Below are 18,103 nucleotides of genomic sequence, written 5' to 3' on the forward strand. Positions count from 1 at the left end.
CTTTCAACCCTGGCTGCCCGTGAGAATCACCCGAGGAACTTGAAAAAAAAAATCCTGATGCCTAGATCCCATTGCTAGAAATGCTAACTTTAATGGTCTGGAATGAGGCCTGAGCACTGCTATTTTCCAGAAGTTCTTTAGGTGATTCCGATGTGCAGCCGGGATGCGGAATCACTAACCCCTGTTCCAGCTTGGGGCCTGCAACAGGTGCAAAATGATTTATATTTTCCTAATTGACAAATTCAGACTTTCCTGATCTGAGTCTCAGCTGAAATGACTTGATCTGTTGGCAACATGTGTGATGTTTTATTGAGTTGATTTGCCCGGGCTGGGATTTCCATTTGAAAAAAATTCCTTTGAGATGATTGAGTACTCTCTGTTTTCCCCTTTCGTCTTGTGAGGCCACTATACTTACCCGTGTACTGCCTGGCTCAAAGTAATTACAGTTTTAAAGCTGAGAAAATGCAAAGTTGAATTTGGGTGGCGGGGGGATAGGGAGATTTCTGATGAGAAAAAAAACAAACAAACATCTTTTTTTGTACCAGCTTTTGCTGGAGGCCTGGTGGGAAAGAGCTGAGCGCCCTCCTTCTGGTATCCAGGTGGGGATGGCTGCTTCTCTGGGCTTTGGGCTGGGCTGGCCTGGATGGATGAAGGCTAGGCGAGTGGTACCTAGGGCTTTGGGAATATGGCTAAAAGCTCCTGGTAAGGTCCTCAACCAGGTGGCCAGGATTCTAGAGGAAGCAGGTTTCAAAAATTGTACTGTTATTATTCAGTGCTAAAAAGAAATGAGCTGTCAAGCTATGAACATTCTTGGAGGAACCTTAAATGCATATTTTTAAGATTTTTATTTATTTTTGAGAGAGAGAGAGAAAGCAAGTGGGGGGGGGGGTGGGGGGAGGGCAGAGAGAGAGAGGGAGACACAGAATCCGAAGCAGGCTCCAGGCTCTGAGCTGTCAGCACAGAGCCCGATGTGGGGCTTGAACTTACTAACCATGAGATGATGACCTGAGCCAAAGTCAGACACTTAACTGACTGAGCCACGTCGGCACCCCCATTAAATGCATATGATTAAGTGAAAGAAGCCAGACTCCAGAGGCCCCATTCTGTGTGAGCCCAACTGTGTGATAATCTGGAAAATGCAAAACTATGAAGATGGCAGAAAGATTAGTAGTTTGCCATGTTTTTCAGAATCCTTGAATGTTCACCAAGAGCGAACCGTAGCATTAACTATGGACTTCAGGTGATAGTAACGAATGAGTGTATGTTCAACAGTTATAACAAATGTCCCACCGGAATGGGATTGGTGACAGTGGGGAATGTTGTGTTTGTGTGGGAACTCCCTGTACTTTTCATTCCCTTTTGCCGTGAGGTTGAAGGTAGGCTCAAAACTAAGCTTTTGCAGCTTCCCCCAAGGCCAAGGTGGACAGTTCAGCTTCACACCCCCTTGCCCGTCCCTACTTTCTGTTAGTTACTAAAACCTTACAGGACACTCCTGATTCGAGTCCTGTGAGACCCCCATGGAGGATGGTCGTAGTCAGTCTCTGTGTTCTAAAAAGCTATTACTCGGGGCGCGTGGGTGGCTCAGTCAGTTAAGCGTCCGACTTTGGCTCGGGTCGTGATCTCACAGTCTGTGAGTTCGAGCCCCATGTTGGGCTTTGTGCTGAGAGCTCAGAGCCTGGAGCCTGCTTCAGAGTCTCTGCCTCCTCTCTCTCTGCCCCTCCCCCACTCACGCTTTGTGTCTCAAAAATAAATAAGCATTACAAAATTTAAAAAGTAAATAAAACGCTAGTACTCACTGGAAGAAATGGGATGATTGATAGGTTCAAAGCTCATCACCTCTTCATAAGGGGTAGCGATCCCTTTAATATCCCAACTAGCTCTTCGATAAACGGAAGTGAACGGCTTCAAATGTGTATTTCTACATACCACCAAAACCTGGAAAAGTTTATTTTTTTCTTATAATGAAAAAATACATGTTTATTGTGGAAATAGGACAGAAGAGGAAAACACCTGCGATTCTACCACTTGGAAGATAACCACTGTCAGTGGTTTGGTGGTCATACTCTCCTTTACCTGTGCACATACCCATAGACATATCTACAAACATTTTTCTACAAAAATATACCGAATATTCCTTCTGGGTAAACCGATTTTTTCCATTTATGAGAATTGGATGAGCATCCTTCTCTTTCTTCTTCACTTCTTTGCACAATAAACTTTTGGATGGATTTTCCACCATTACCCTGGTGTTTAACAATTAGCATTTATTTTTTCCAATTTTCCTCTCTTAGCTGCTTTAGCAAATGTCCTTGTGACTGAAGGGTAAAAAAAAAAAAAAAAAGAATAGCTGGGTCCAAAGTTGGGTGATACTTTAAGACTCTTGATTATTATTGCCAAATTATTCTTAATCTTTATTTATTTTTGAGAGAGTGAGAGAGAGACAGAGTGAGAGCAGGGGAGGAGCAGAGAGAGAGGGAGACACAGAATCCGAAGCAGGCTCCAGGCTCCGAGCTGTCAGCACAGAGCTCGACGCGGGGCTCGAACCCATGGACCGTGAGATCATGACCTGAGCCGAAGTCGGACGCTTAACCGACTGGGCCCCCCAGGCGCCCCTATTGCCAACTTATTCTTTCCAACTGTACACATTTACACGGTTTCTTTGCTGTTATTCCCCTTCCCCTGGTCTTTGCTCATTTGACAGTCCCCGAACATTATCCCATTTTGTGGATTTTGACTCCAGCGAGACTGACCGTTTGTTCAGATGTTCACTGTCAGTATTTTTCTCTTAAAAATGGCTCATTTCTGCCCTTCCACATGGTTGCCTGTTGGGATTTCTCTTTTTCTCATTGACTCATAAAATATTTTCAAATATGAAATACACTAGCGTACTTATAAGTAAGTAGTGGGAACATTTCTCCCCTCTGTTTTTACCCTGTTTATGGTGGGGTTTCAGAAAACCGTTTGATACCTGTGTGTTGTCTGTATTTCTTGTTTAATTTACCTGTCACTGATATGGCATTATAGTTCATTTGCTTTAAGGAATTATCAAAAGGAGGGTTGTATCCCCCAAACCCTCTCCAAAGCATACCATGAGCACCCAGCGGAAACACGTATAATTGCAACATCATCAGTGTCTCTCTCCCCAACTCAAAGAGCTACAAAGAGCACAGTTCGTTTTGCTAGATCGTTGGCCCTGATGAATTTTGGCGAATGTTTAACTTGCAGGCAAGGCTATCCAAGCCAACTCACCATCTAGGATGAAGTTGGCTACAAATGGTTGAGGTAGGTTTTTTGTTTCTTTTTTCTTTTCCAATCCTGCTAGAAGAACTTTATGTCTCTTCTCATGAATTATGACATCTTATTTTAGTGAGTTAATAGTATCTAATGGTTCCATCTCCAGGTAACGTAATCCAGCTGGAAATGCAAGGTATGCAGAGCCCATGTTTGAAAACAAAAGAGTATTTTTCTCCAGCCAGTAAATAAAAGTGATTTTTCAGCTATAAAAGGACAAAAGGTTTTGAAATGATCCCACTGGGCAGGGTTTCCTCGACTTGTTTTTTTTGGCACTGAGCCATGGAGCTAACCCAGCATCTTCCAGACTTCTTCCATTTTTGTAGCAGCGTGAAGAGTTTGCTAGATAAGACTAGAGTACCCCCCTCCGCCCCCCGCTCGCTACGGCGTGATGATTCATGCCTCAGCTCCTCTCACCCTAGAAGCAGCTGCAACCTAAAAGTGTCATCAGCAGATCATTGATCAGCATGTAGGAAGAACCGAACAATGATCGTTTTTCCCTTTAAATATCTTCACTGCCGTCTCAAGGTTGTATGTTTTTCTTCTCAAGGAAACGCATTTAACATTTACCACTGCAAACGTAACGAGACGAGTACACGGCTCATAGCTCCGTTGAGAAGTTGTCACGAGTGTCTAACTCAACGGACATATTATCTCATTCTCTTTCCAAGGTTTAAATAGCTCTGGCACATCGGGTCTTCCTTTTTGATTTTCTGTATGTGTTTTCATGGCCCTGAAACCTAAGAGTGCTGTTGTCCATTCTCATCGCTCTACTGTAAGAAGAGATGGCCCTCCCCCTGGTCCCGGTCCCCTTTCTTACGATATTGCTGTTGATAGTGTCAGAGGATGAAATTATATGAATAGTTGAGAGCAATCTGCCTCCAGGTACGTATTAAGGAATCAGAGCTTCGAGCTGGCCAATAGACAAGTGCTTCAGTGGGCCTCTCGCACATTCACCTGGTTCTTTTTGCGCAGAAAGCTACCTGTTTGGTGCTTCTCTTTCTTGTGAATGCCGCAGTACAGACTGCCTCTCTTTCTGTAGCGTAGCCGGTAGGATCAAGCTTCCCAGTTTATTCCTGCATCAGGGACTTTGCGGTTGCTGTCGCTTGGCTTGAAACGCTTTGTCCCCACCTCTCAGCATGGCTGACTCCTTCTCAAGTGTCCGCCCAGATGTCATCACCTCAGCAGAGCTGACCAAGACCATCTGTGTTCATTTCCTAAGGCTGCCGTCGCGAATTCTCATAGACGGGGTGGCTTAGCACAACAGAAATTTCCTCTCTCACTGGAGGCTAGAAGTCCAAAATCAAGATGTTGGCAGGGTCATCCTTCCTTTGAAGGCCCTAGGGGAGAATCCTTCCTTGCTTCTTTCTGATGGCTGTGTACGTTCCCTGGCTTAGGGTAGCATAATTCCAATCTCTGCCTCTGTCTTTATGTGACCCGCTCCTTTGAATTTCTCCTGTCTGTGTCTTCTCTTCTTCTAGGAACACTTTTCATTGGATTTAAGTTCCACCTGGATAATCCAGGATCATCTCATCTCAAGATCCTTAATTACATCTGCAAGACCGTTTCCCCAAATAAGGTCACATTCACAGGTTCTGGGTGAACACATCGTTTGGGGACGCCACTGTTAGCCCTACTATAGATAAGCTACTACTCTAGATCAAGCAATTCTTGCTGCTGTCGTAGATGTGACGCTATCACTCAGTTTATTTTTCTCATCGCCCTTGTCCTTATTTAATGCATCTGTTCCCTTGTCTATGTCTCTGTTGCCTGTCTCTACCCACATGAGTTCAAGCTTTGCGAGTAAAGAGCTATCTTACTCACTGCTCTGTCCCTAACACCTAGACCAATGGTTGGTGTATTGTAAGGGCCACCAAATATCTACTGAGTGAGCGATCCCATTGGGCAAACGTAATCTCAGCTTGACTCTTCGGTACTTTTAACAACGTCCAGGAATTTAGTTTATTTTCTGATGTTATTTTATGTTATTTGAATTTCTGTTGGCTGGTTTTGGAAACGCAAGGGTATCGTGGGACGTATATTTATCACGATGGATAAATCTGCCCAGCCATTTCAACATTCCATTGCTAACTGGTCTTGATAGTTCATTGAGATTTTACTTTTTCCCCAGGAACAAATCCTCAGCAACATATTTCTTTCTCCCTTAGGCTCTGATCACCTCCGGGAAAAAGATGGCCTCTGGGCGGTCTTGGTCTGGCTTTCCATTCTGGCTGCCCGGAAGCAGAGTGTGGAGGAAATTGTCCGAGATCACTGGGCCAAATTCGGCCGCCACTATTATTGCAGGTGAGAAGGGGGTGGGGGGGACTTCTCACTCGGGGAACTATTGTTAAGGAACACTGGTGGGCTAGAACCATAAGAAGGAGGCATCTTTCAGGACAATCTGAGGAACGTGGGGGCTGGAGCCCCTGGTAGGTGCTTGGGGGTCATGTCAAGGACACCCAAACTGGAAGGCACAAATTTCCCCTCCCTTAGTGACCTTCCTCTGTAATCTTTTCATCAGTGTCTATAAAGTGGGCAGCCATCCCAAGAGGGAATCTGAACTGCAGAGCCTTAAAAGTCCTTTGGTGCCCAAGAGAGTTGTATAATCCGATCAGGGACTTTCCTTGTTGGTTCTCCACCCATAATTATCAAGGCAGGGAGGCAGAGATCAAAGCTGTGAAGGTTAGCATGCTTCTGTGATCCTCTCCTTCCCTCTGCCTTGTTTTCCCACTAATGGTCCCAACAACGTCTAAGGTGCCTGAGCTGGTTCCCTCTGAAGAGGCCACATGGTCCAGGAGCCCCAGATTTTGCTGAAAGTTTGTCCCTGTGGAAAGAGATACAGAAAACGGAAGTGCAGCCCTGGGAGGGAGGAAGGGAGAAGGTCAACGGCTGAGCGCTCAGGGTTGGGAGCCTATATCGCTTTCCTGTTTTTGAAGTAGGTGAGGGGTCACAGTCTTCTGGCTGCAAGGTTGCCTGCTAGATATGTGTCCCTAGACGTGCTAGGTTTGTGTACCTAGTGCCAAGCTGTGGATTTGGGGAAGCAGTGGTAGAAACGGCTGTTAACTATGGAGAACCTGGGAATGGGGCAAGGGAATCCTTGAGTATTCTCAGAGACGATGTACTGAAAACAGAAATCGTGGCTCATTTGCTTTGTTTATGAATAGTTAACTACTTGGGATGTTTGGTTACGTTTCAGGAGCTTAAGGAACAGAAAGAAAGCTCTAGACTTCCCTTATAAGGTGATTGTTTCTTGTCTTAAGAAGTCATTTAGCTAGATAAATATCAGAGAATAAGAAAGCCTGTGATAGGATTCCTCACAATCTAAAGGATCTTGGTGCTCTGGGAAAAGTTGACAGTGTTATAACAGTCTTTGTTCGTGTCCAGTTAAGAAGGCAGAGGTTGTAATCGCCTGAAAACCACCTCAAATTATTCCTTGTACTGTAAAACAAAGACTCTCAAGGCAGGTGGGAATTTGTTTTACTTACCAGTGTTTCTAACAAGTGCCAAAAAATCCTGATTGTTGTGGGCCTTTTTGGCATACCAAGGAACTAATTGGCACAGCAAGGCTTTCTATTGCATGAAGCCGTTCCAAAAAAGCCCAACCTGATAAACTATGTTATGATTGCCAGCCTCTGGCTTAGTGAGATCACTCTGAGTTAGGGATGTGTGCCTCATAATTCGTGCAATGATTATCTAGCTCTCTGCCAGGGTTTTGAAGACATGGTGTTATGATAAGTGTATTTATAATACGGTTCATTTTTGTGTGTGCGTGTGTGGCCAAGAGCTTACATGATAATTACTTTTTTCATAACAAATACCATATTAGAGAATATAGTGCGATGGAGATTTAAATTCTTGTAGGACATTGAGTTATGTTTCAGATTTCTGTCCAAAAAGATCACAGAGATAAAGGAAAAGGGAGGAGAGAATAGGTAGGATGAAAAGTAAACCCTTTTTTTTTTTTTTTCAGGGTCTAGCAAATGCAGGTTGTGAAACAGAATGACTTCTAGCTGTTTTGTTTTTTGTTTGTTGTGTTGTGTTTTTTGGTGGGGAGGAGAAAATAAAAACAATTTTGGCTTAACTATTTCTGAGCCTGAAGTTGTGAGAACCCCGACGGATTTGCCTCATACGAGTGGACCCCAGAAGGAATTCTCCATTGAAAGATTTCCTCCCTTGAAGCTGTGTTCCTCTGGTGGTCAGAGGGGGTTGTCGGCCGTAGGGCAGGTGTGGGTGCTGGAGTCTGCTTGCCTATGAACGTTTGGGCAGGCGGGCAGGCTGGTCTGATGACCTCAGCCATAGACTTGAACGTGATCTGTCACAGTAGTGGATTTCCTCAACTTCGGAATCTCTTCCAGTGCCTCTCTTGTATCCTAATAAACCCTCTTATCCCATCCGCATGCCTCTCTCTGCTTGGCTCGGTCTTCATCTTCCCCCCAAAAGACTATCTTCAAAGAGAATTTAGGCTCAGTACACATACACTGCTGAGAATGTTCTGAGAGAGTTCCTGGTTGTTTTGTGTCTGAGGGCGGGGAGGACACAGCTGTATAGGAGGGAGAGAATAAAAGAAAGAGCTATAGGGACAGAGGACTCATTGCTAGAAATGGCATCATTCCATGTTTTCCATTTTGGCTAATACCCTGCTGTTTCCTTAAAGCCTTGAAAGATCTTGGATGAAGGAAAAACAGTAACAATGATTCGTGTTCCTTCTTTCAGCTCACCGAGAACTCCCACCCTGTCCCTGTGTTACACAGAACCCCATCGGAGATCCCACCATAGCCAATTGTGCAAAGTTGCACCTCTGAGGGCTTCTTTCTTAAACAGATCCCCCTGGATGTGCCTTTAGGTCTTGGTCAAGACTGTCCACCATTGGGCAAGACCCTTTGTGATAGTTACTAAGAATAAAATCAATTAATAGTTTTAAGCAAATGATGTCTGGCACTGGACCACCTACTTGATGTGCATTATGGTATTTAAACACCACAAAAACAAATGAGATAGGTGTTATTTTAGTCTTTTTTTTTTTTTTTTTTTTTTTTTTTCTAATCACTTTCCAGCCCCATTGTTACATTTGATGTTCTTGGCTGGGAGGATTTTTTTTTTGTTTTTGATGGAACAATTGTGCTATCTCTTCCAAGTTTCCAAGAGAGTTTTGTGGTACGCGGAGCTCCCTTCCTCCTTCTTTCTTCACCTCCCTGGATTCTTCTCCCTCCTTCCTTCCTCCCTTCCCTTCCTCGAATTTTTCATCCCACTACTTAGAAAACACTTACTACTGGGGCGCCTGGGTGGCTCAGTCGGTCGAGCGTCCAACTCTTGATTTCAGCTCAGGTCATGATCTCATGGTTGGTGGGTTCAAGCCCTGCATCAGGCTCTGCGCTGACAACGTGGAACCTTCTTGCATTCTCTCTCTCCCTCTCTCTCTGCCCCTTCCCTGCTCTCTCTCTTTCTCTCTCTCAAAAAATAAATGAAAGAAAGAAAGAAAGAAAGAAAGAAAGAAAGAAAGAAAGAAAGAAAAAGGAAGGAAGAAAAAGAAAGAAAACACTTACTACTTATTAGAAGCAGTGGAGAACAAAACAGATAAGGTCTCTGCTCTCCTGGAGCTTGTGGCTCTCGTGGGCAAAGGCAGATAAGAAGTAAACAAACATTTCAAACACAGTAAATGCAGATTGGGATCGCTACCAAAAGAAAATATAAAGAGCAACAAGAGAGAGGGAGACATGGAAGGCAGCATCTTAGACGGATGGTCGGAGAAGGTCACTTTCTGGAGGTGACGCTAAGTTTGAAAAGCGATGGACGAGAATGTGCTAGGTGTTCAAGGGGAAGAATATACCAGGTCGAAAGAACAAAGAACAAGAGCAAAGGCCCAAAGGCAGGAAAGGACAAAGTGTCTCAGAGGCCTGGAGGGGAGGCCCATGTGGCTGTAGCATAGTGAACGAGTGTGAGAGGGGGACAGATTCCAGGGGGTGGGATCCCCCAGTGCCTTGTGGTCTGTGGTTAGAGTCTTGGTCTCAGTGTGATGGGCACTGGGGAAGGATTGAAAAGAAAGGACGTGACTTGACTTTATTTTTGCAAGATCACTCTGGCTACTGTATAGGGCCTGGATTCTGTGGGCCAGGTAGCAGGTAGGGGGTGGAACCAGGCTTGGATTGCAAAAGCCAGGTAGAAGGGCGTGGGGACAGGTCTGGGGTGCTTTTCTGTGCGGCTCTTCCATGAAAACAAAACCAATGATGAGATGACCTCGAGATGTCGACCGAGTTTCTGGTCTTCCGATTAGGGTTGTGTTCACCCTGTGTCCTGCCTTCCCTCACCAGGTTTGACTATGAGGGGCTAGAGCCCAAGGCGACATATTACATCATGAGGGACCTGGAGGCCCTGGTCACAGACAAGTCCTTCATCGGCCAGCAGTTTGCCGTGGGGAACCACGTCTACAGCGTGGCAAAGACAGACTGCTTTGAATACGTGGACCCCGTGGATGGCACCGTGACCAAGAAACAGGTACTTGGCAGCAAATTACCAGAATAGGCAAAGCCAGGAGCCAAAGTGTCCTCTAGCTGGAGAGGTCTTTGGGAATCATCTACTCTGAGTGCTTTTTGATACACACGAGAGCCCTGCAACCTTGGTGAAGGTTACCTACCTGGTCAGTGGCAGAGGGCACAGTAGCGCATAGGGCCTTGACTATCTGTCCAGGGCTCGTTGTACTTGTAACTGACAGACCAGTACCACACATAGATACAGACCCAATATTTCCTTGGGAAATGCTTGCAGCCCGCCGGCTGTCCGTCTGGTGGCCATCAGAGATTCAGAAACGTTTCCAAGAGCAAAATATCCCTTTTCCCTGGGGCTCCCAAGTGCAGGGATGTTTCACCTTTTATTACCGTATGCCATTAAGAGCAGTAGGAGCTTAGCCCGATGGGTTCCTAGGGGAAGAAACAGTTGGAAAATATGCCCCACAGAGTCCAAAAGGAAGATTTGTGGTGGAGAATTACTACTACAAAAGATAAACTGACAAAATCAACAGCTTCTATTCCGGTCTCATCTTTGTGGATTGTGTAAGAGAAGGTGACCGCTCTTACAATCATTTTTTCTCCTAGGCTTTGTTTATTTCTTGGCTAGGGCAAAAACTGACCACTCTGGGTGCACATTTTAACATGTACAGCTCAGATAAGACACCGAGCGATGTTAAGAAAAGTTCCGCTCTAAAATCCCAAATTCTTATCTTCTTCATTCTTCTTCATTGTTATTCTTCAGTAAGTACAGACAACAAAATAAACCAGCAGCTATAGGGTTTGGGGGACTGGATATACTGGTAGTTACTGATATCTTTATTTTGACGAATAGTTCGCACATCGTCCTTGTCCTGAGGTCCCCGACTTGCCGATGTTCCAAAGCCTGATGCTCCCCTGTTACTTTCTTGGTATTCTCCCTCTGGTCTGCTGAGTTTCATGGTGATCTTTTGTCTCTATTAAAATGTGATCAGTTTTCTATTCTAGAAGGCCTTCTGAGGCTGGACAAATTGTTTGTAGTTTTACTTTGGAAAGGTCTAGGGTAGTGAAGATAGGAGTGGTCAAGAAGTTGGAAGACCCAGAATCAAATCCTATCGCTATAGGATATAGGACTTCTGGAAAGTTCCTTGATTTCTTTGAGCCACAGTCTCCCCCTCATCTGTAAAATATCTGTCTCACAGAGCTGTTTTAGAAACGTGATGGAAGTGGAGTGCCTGGGTGGCTCAGTCGGTTAAGCATCTGACTCTCAGTCGCGGCTCAGGTCATGATCTCACGTTCTGTGAGTTCGAGCCCACATCGGGCTCCGTGCTGATGGTGCAGAGCCTGCTTGGGATTCTGTCTCTCCTTCTCTCTGCCTCTCACCTGCTTGTGCACGCTTGCCCTCTCTCTCAAAATAAATAAATAAACGTAAAAAAAATGCGATGCAATAAAATACACAAAAGCTCCTAGCTATCCTTTCTACAAGAAGTATACGCTACATTTTTTGTAGTTGTGTTGTGTTTCACACGAGGATGCTTTCTGGTGGACGGGATTGCATCATCTCCAAAATAACATTAATGAATCTCCGGAGATGTGAGGTCAGGAGCCCAGCACATGGGTGGGACCTTGGAGCCTCTAGGTCTCAGATAAATCTTTTCCAGTTTTGTACCATATTTCCTACTTCCATTTTTCAAAGGAACCTCAGAACAAACTTTTCACAAATCCAAGGCTCATGTAGAATTCCAGAGTCGTAAAATATGTGCTTTCTAAATTATTCTTGGGAGGATTTTGTTCCCTGACGAGGAAGGTTTGAAAACTGTTCCCTGAAAGGATTATCTAGGCAACACTAGGTTCTGGACTTAATCTGCTCAGGAGAAGCTTGTCTGTTGAGCTAATTTGTTTTGCTGTTAAATTCACTAACACTCTACCTTGCTCCTTCGTCCGTGCACATTTGTATCCTTTCCTTCTTGACCCTTTTAACAGTTCCTATCAGGATAATTCCTCAGCTAGATCTCACGTGTAGATCTCTCTTTATTCCTTGTCCCCTCCCCTGCAACCCTGAATGCTGGTTTCCATTTTTACTCTGGAACTTTTTTTTTTTTTTCCTTTCCATGCTCTTTCATATTAGCTCAAATGTGGCCGTAAATAGTAAATGCTACCAGGAGCTGCTTTGGGGAGTTTCTCTAGAAACAAAGGAAGGTCGTTGTTCATCTTCCCAGTTTCCAGGACCCCAGTGACTGTTTATCAATTGGTGGCCCTAAGTCACCCTGGAGTTTCTCTGTCGGTCTGCATTTGGCTCCCTGAGGGTTTTGGGAGACAGTTAACACTCAGCAGCATGACCATTGTCAGTGAGTCACAGATGGTTCTTTTGCACTGCAGTTTGGTCCTATGGGAGCAGAGGAGGAATTCCTGTGTCCTGGGACTGTTGGGAAACTTCCAGCACTGAGGCACACATCTCCGCACTCCTGGAAGTCCGTAGTCCTCTGAGCGTTTGATTCCAGGGATGGTTAAGTCTGGGGCATGAGTCATATGACGTTGGTGCAGAATGGCAGTGTCTACTCCTAAAAGATATACTTGAATTTAAATGAACATGTATTATTTTCAAATAGCCGTAATGCACGTGGGGGCATTCAGTCAGCAGATATTTCTTGAGAGCCTACCAAGTGCATAATAATTGTTTTTTTCTTTTTTCACGGAACAGTTTTCGAATATAAATGTAGAACAGCTTTATTGAGATGTAATTTACATCCCAGACAATTCACCCACTTAAAGTACAATTCAGTGGTTCGTAGCAGATTTATAACGTTGTGCGATCATTACGACGGTCCATCTTAGAACATTGTCGTCACCCCCAAAAGAGACTTGTACTCTTTAGCCGTGATCTCCATTTCCAACCCTGGCAATCCCCAGCCTCCTTCCTGGGTCTATGGATTTGCCTATTCTGGACATTTTACACAAATGAAATCATACAACACGTAGTCTTTTGTGACTAGCTCCTTTCTCTAAGCAGAACAGACCATGTGTCAGTATTTCACTCTTACTGACGAATAACGTCCCATTATGGGGCTAGACCACATTTTGTTTATCCACTCGTCAGCTTGCGGCTATTTGGGTCGTTTCCGCTTTTTTGACTGTCATGAATAATGCTGCTGTGAACATTCACGTAAAGTTTTCGTGCAAAGGCTCTCCGTTAACCTGGGCGAAGAGCTAGGAGTGGCATCGCTAGGTCAAATGGTGACTGTAGTTTCACCTTCGAAGAAACAGCCATATGGTCTTCAAATTACACTGTTTTACATTCCTGCCAGCCGTGTATGCGGCTTCCAACTTCTGCGCACTTTGGCCAACTTCTGTTACTATCTTTCTGATTAGAGAACGCTGCAAATTAATCTATCAAATGATGTGCTATTTTAAAATTAAGAGAGAAGAGATCGGATCTCCATACGGACAAACAAATGTTTGCTGTGGGAGGCAGAGGACTGTGGTCTCTCCGGTGTTGGGTCCTGTTGGAGGCAAACAGACATAGACTTGAAGGCTGGCTTTGTCATTGCCTGCATTTGTGACTTTGGGCATATTGCTTAACTTCGCTTAACTTGTCGGGGCAGGTGGGTGGCATGCTGGTGATAAATATCATATAGGGTCACAGAGAAGGTTGGAGGAGAAAGTCCTGTAAAGCCCCAGGCACAGCGGCTGGTATCCATTTGATATTCAAGAAATATCCGTTGCTTCCCCCTTTCCAGAATCCTCAACTTTGGAGGAAAGGGTGTGAGTGGTGTTCAAGGGTACAGGCTCGAGATCAGAAAGTCTCGGGCGTGAATCAGCTCTGCCACGTCCTTGCTGGGTGATTTCGGGAAGTTTCTCAACCTCCCTGTGCCTTTCCTTGTCTGTGAAAATAGGAATCATAACTGTCGCTCCCTCATCCAGCCATGGGGAGAATTAGATCATACACGTAAGGCCCTGACACACAGTAACTACTAATAAACGGTTAACTAAAATAAGTTATGTTCAAAGAGCGTCCTTGGGAAAGAACGACATTGACATCTCACGAGCCATGTTTGATGAGAAAAGCGGGGAAAAGCACACCGAACAGCGTACGACTTTGCAGGGTGTCGTGTGAAGACATGGGAAGGTCTCTTCAGTTTGAGTCATCTGTGAATTGATTCAGTCGCGTTTCTCTGCCTTCCCCAAGTCTCCCCCTCCCCCATCTCTCCCATCCCACTCAGTTTCAGAAAAGAGAAAGTGTTTTACAAACAGCTCTGTCTCCTTTTGGTCCTTGATTTGGGGTCAAAGTCAGGAAACAGACTGTGGGGGGAAAAGAAAAGCCCATTTCACATATATCTCTAGAGATGAAGAAAACATGCTCCTCCGTCCAAAATGAAATTAAAATCCTGTTCTGGTGATAAGCCCTGCCCCCCTATCTGCTTCACTGCTGTGGAAAATGTTCAGGAAAGTCTGTCCTGCCTGTGAGACCGTGCAGAGGCCATTTAAGGAGCAAGAAGGACACCCCCGAAGTATTTAACCCCTGACATGAATTCCCAGGGACCTCACTGGCCTTCCTGTCGCCTGTCAGGTCTCGTGGAATTTACTATGGCTGCCTCCAAGCGGCTGATGTTTTCATGATGTTGGGCACCAAGAGGAAAGTTGATGTGTGTCTTCCATTAAACAGGACCCAAGAGGAACTCTGATTTAGAAATAGCAATTTAACGAGGCATGGTTCAACAACTGTAGTTCATTCTCTCCTGTCCCATGAGGATGTGTCTCTGTTTATTATCAGGTAAAATTGAGTCACATGAATGAGTAATAATGCCTTCTTCAAATATGAGTGGGAAAAACAAGCCAGTAGCTCCTATGAGAGTAGGGGGTTCAATCCAGTGGCCGACTAACTGAAGAGGCTCCCACTGTATTTAAGAGGCATATAGTTGGGAGAAGGGAAGAGTTGAGGGAAGGGCAGGTACCTCCCTAAGGCTTGACAGGTGGCCCACTCTTTCCTCAAGGATGAGTTCATTGGACAAACGTCAAGATTTTCCATGGTGCTAGGCACTCTCTCTTTTCCTCACCTATCGCCATCCCAAGCAACATCGTTAGTACCCAGGTTACCTCTTACCTTTATCCTCCCCCACATCTGCCTTCTAGCCAAAATCTTCTGGAGTCACCACTCAGTGCCCCCATCATTACGACGCTCTCCCAGCTGTGATAGAAGGAATACCCCCGATCCTGGTAGCGTGAAAGGACAACATGACAGAGGGTACCAGCACTGAGTGACAGCATATTGCCACTGGGGTGGACATCAGTTCAGAACCACGCCCTGTATTGTGAAAATTAACTTTGAAGAGAGAAACCTCGACACCAGGAGCGGAATTTGAGGAACCAAGTCTCTCTTCGTCACCCATCCCACGCCTGTATTTCCATTTAACCAGATCAAAACTCATGAAATTCCACCAGTGCTGAAGTCATTTAGAAGTCACAGTTCAGCTGATATTTAAAAACCTGATGTAAATCAAAGCATACCGGTTAGCTGATGTGGAAAACCAAATCCAATCTGATTATGTCAGGCTAACGCCGAGCTTATTAATCCCCCTTCGAGTTGTGCAGGCTGAGTGGAAGCATTTTGATGTTGTCCTCAACCTGGAAAAAAAAAAAAGAACCATTTGAAATTAGTTCAGAGAAAAAGTACACTTTGAAGCTTGCTTGCAGAGTCAACTTGCTTTTAGAGGTGTTATCTTAATGTGCAGGAAGGTGTCTTCACTTTATCCTCTCAGTATTTAGAAATAATGAAGAAAGTAAATAGGCAGTCTTGAAATCACATTTTAGTCGGGCATTTAGTGCTTTAATATATACTGTGGTGCTAAGAACCCCTGGCCAACAGGTAGAGAGAAGTTTACCAAGCGCATATTTCTGGAGGCATCCTATGAAGGGAACTGAAAAGTGCCATCTGGAGAATCTGGGGGCCAGGACTGAGTTCTCTATTTAAAAAAAAATTTTTGTTTAACGTTTATTCATTTTTGAGAGACAGAGAGAGACAGAGCATGAGCGGGGAAGGGGCAGAGAGAGAGGGAGACACAGAATCCGAAACAGGCTCCAGGCTCTGAGCTGTCGGCACAGAGCCCGACGTGGGGCTCGAACTCACGAACTGTGAGATCCTGACCTGAGCCGAAGTCGGACGCTCAACCGACTGAGCCACCCAGGCACCCCTGAGTTCTCTATTTAGAGTTAACTGGTCAACCTTCAACTTTCATCCCATCCTCATCAATGAACCAACTGAGAGGCTGTCGTGAACAGCTTATCTCTATCCTATGCCACTTGCTGGAGTGAGGTTCGTGCATCCGGAAGTAGAATTTAAGAAATCATTTCAGCCATGCTGGTTACCCCACCTATAGGATTTAGTTGAATCTGAAAGTTAGTACTTACAAATAGTCCTTCTCTGTTGAGCAACAGAAATATTTAGGAAGTGAGGTGTTGTCATTACATGTATCCTGTGATTACATCTGGGTTAAAAAATCCTTTTTTCGTTGCCAGTTGTGATTTTGGAAAAAAAAAATCTGCATAATAAATATCCATCCCTTTCCTGCTTTAGTACGATACAGTGAAGATTGTTGAAGTGTGATTCATTCGTGTCTTCATCTATTCATTGAATGTTTACCAAACACCTGCTACATGCCGGGCAGCTTGCTGGGGCGTTAAAGATCCACCAGCCTGGGTGGCTCAGTCGGTTGAGCGGCCGACTTCGGCTCAGGTCATGATCTCGCGGTCCGTGAGTTCGAGCCCCGCGTCGGGCTCTGTGCTGACAGCTCGGAGCCTGGAGCCTGTTTCGGATTCTGTGTCTCCCTCTCTCTGACCCTCCCCCCGTTCATGCTCTGTCTCTCTCTGTCTCAAAAATAAATAAACATTAAAGATCCACCAGCATACCGGACAGTCTAGCAGGAGAGACAAACTGACATGCGCTTTGTAATCACTATAGAGTTTATTGAAAGGTATTACAGGGGAAGTGCTTACTTGGGAGCGCATCGTAGGCGGTACTCAAGTAGGGGCTCTGGGGAGGTGATAGTTAAGTTTTGCCCTGAAGAATGAGTGGGAGCCGGCCCACGGAAGACCATCTTGACAGACTAAATGCCTTTCTTTAAACTAATGTCGTTATACCATTGTTTGGCTTTCCAGATAAAGAACTGGGATTTCCTATAGGTCATAGCATTCTCAACGGGGTGGCACAATATTTTTATTCTCAGTGTCCGTGCCCATTCTACAACGCTGCAGTTTTGTTAAATAAAGACACTTGGGCCTTCTGGTAGGACACCTTGAGAACCATGGGTTAAAAATATTTTTTAAGTGTTTATTTATTTGAGAGAGAGAGAGAGGTGAGCAGGGAAGGACAGAGTGAGAGGAAAGGGAGGGAGAGGATCCCAAGCAGGCTCTGCACTGTGCACACAGAGCCTATTTGGAGGCTCAAACTCACGAACCATGAAATCATGACCTAAGCTGAAATCAGGAGTTGGGTGCTTAACTGACTGAGCCACCCAGGTGCCCTCCCCATTTTTTTAAATGATTTTTTCAGTTGCTTTTCCTGTGATTTTGCCTATTTGTCTTCCAAAGACCAAACACATATTCATTACTTTATAAGGACTTGTTGGCTGGTTTGAAAATAGGAAGAGGGAGACACTTTCTGGCTCATTCTAAAGTTCTTACTCCTTTGCTTCTGATTCATTGGAGTTTTATTATAATGAAGTACCTTCTCCTGACAGAAGCTGATTGCTTTAGGACTATCTTCTAAAATGCTGATAGAATCCCACTAAGATGTATGATAAGAATCCAAGCATTCTGGAATGAATAACATCACGGTTACTTCCTACTGAAATACCAATGTCTGTTTGTAGTCACGAGGGTGACTGTCACCGGGAAACATAATTATTAAAGGAAAAAACTGCGGACTGTCACAGGAACTCAGGGAGGAAGCGACCCCTGTTGTCTGGGTAAAGTATGTCTGATTCCAAAATATCCCAGAACTGGGGCTGGTGTTGAGTGAACAGGGATCAGCAGCCGTTTTGGCCAAAAACACGGGGAAATGGGATATGTGTGACCTAGTTCCATTGTTCCAAATTTGATGGTTGGAATCTGGATAACTTTTAAGTCCTCACTCTCCAAGAAGCCCTCTCATCACCTAATGTGTTTTTTTCCGGATGTGTGTTTTAAAAGCGCACCTACAAAGTCGTTTGACCTTGATTTCCCCCAAAATAGTTATTTGCAATGATTGGTCTCAACGCGTGCTGGTTGGTTGTGGAAAGGCTAGGTGAGAATTCCTCCAAAAGTAGGGCAGGTGGGTACGGCTGTGCAGTCAGTGCACT

General features: G+C 44.8%; 1 protein-coding gene across 1 annotated transcript in view; it reads left to right on the plus strand.

Moving 5' to 3' along the window:
* Positions 1 to 18,103, plus strand: part of PGM5 (phosphoglucomutase 5) — a 183,767-nt gene that overhangs the window by 123,271 nt on the left and 42,393 nt on the right. The window contains exons 8-9 of the mRNA XM_042912875.1: positions 5,460 to 5,595; positions 9,600 to 9,783. Of these exons, the coding sequence (XP_042768809.1) occupies positions 5,460 to 5,595; positions 9,600 to 9,783 (320 nt within the window). The remainder of the gene's footprint in view (positions 1 to 5,459; positions 5,596 to 9,599; positions 9,784 to 18,103) is intronic.

Source organism: Panthera leo, chromosome D4 (assembly GCF_018350215.1).
Source record: "Panthera leo isolate Ple1 chromosome D4, P.leo_Ple1_pat1.1, whole genome shotgun sequence".
Taxonomy (NCBI): domain Eukaryota; kingdom Metazoa; phylum Chordata; class Mammalia; order Carnivora; family Felidae; genus Panthera; species Panthera leo.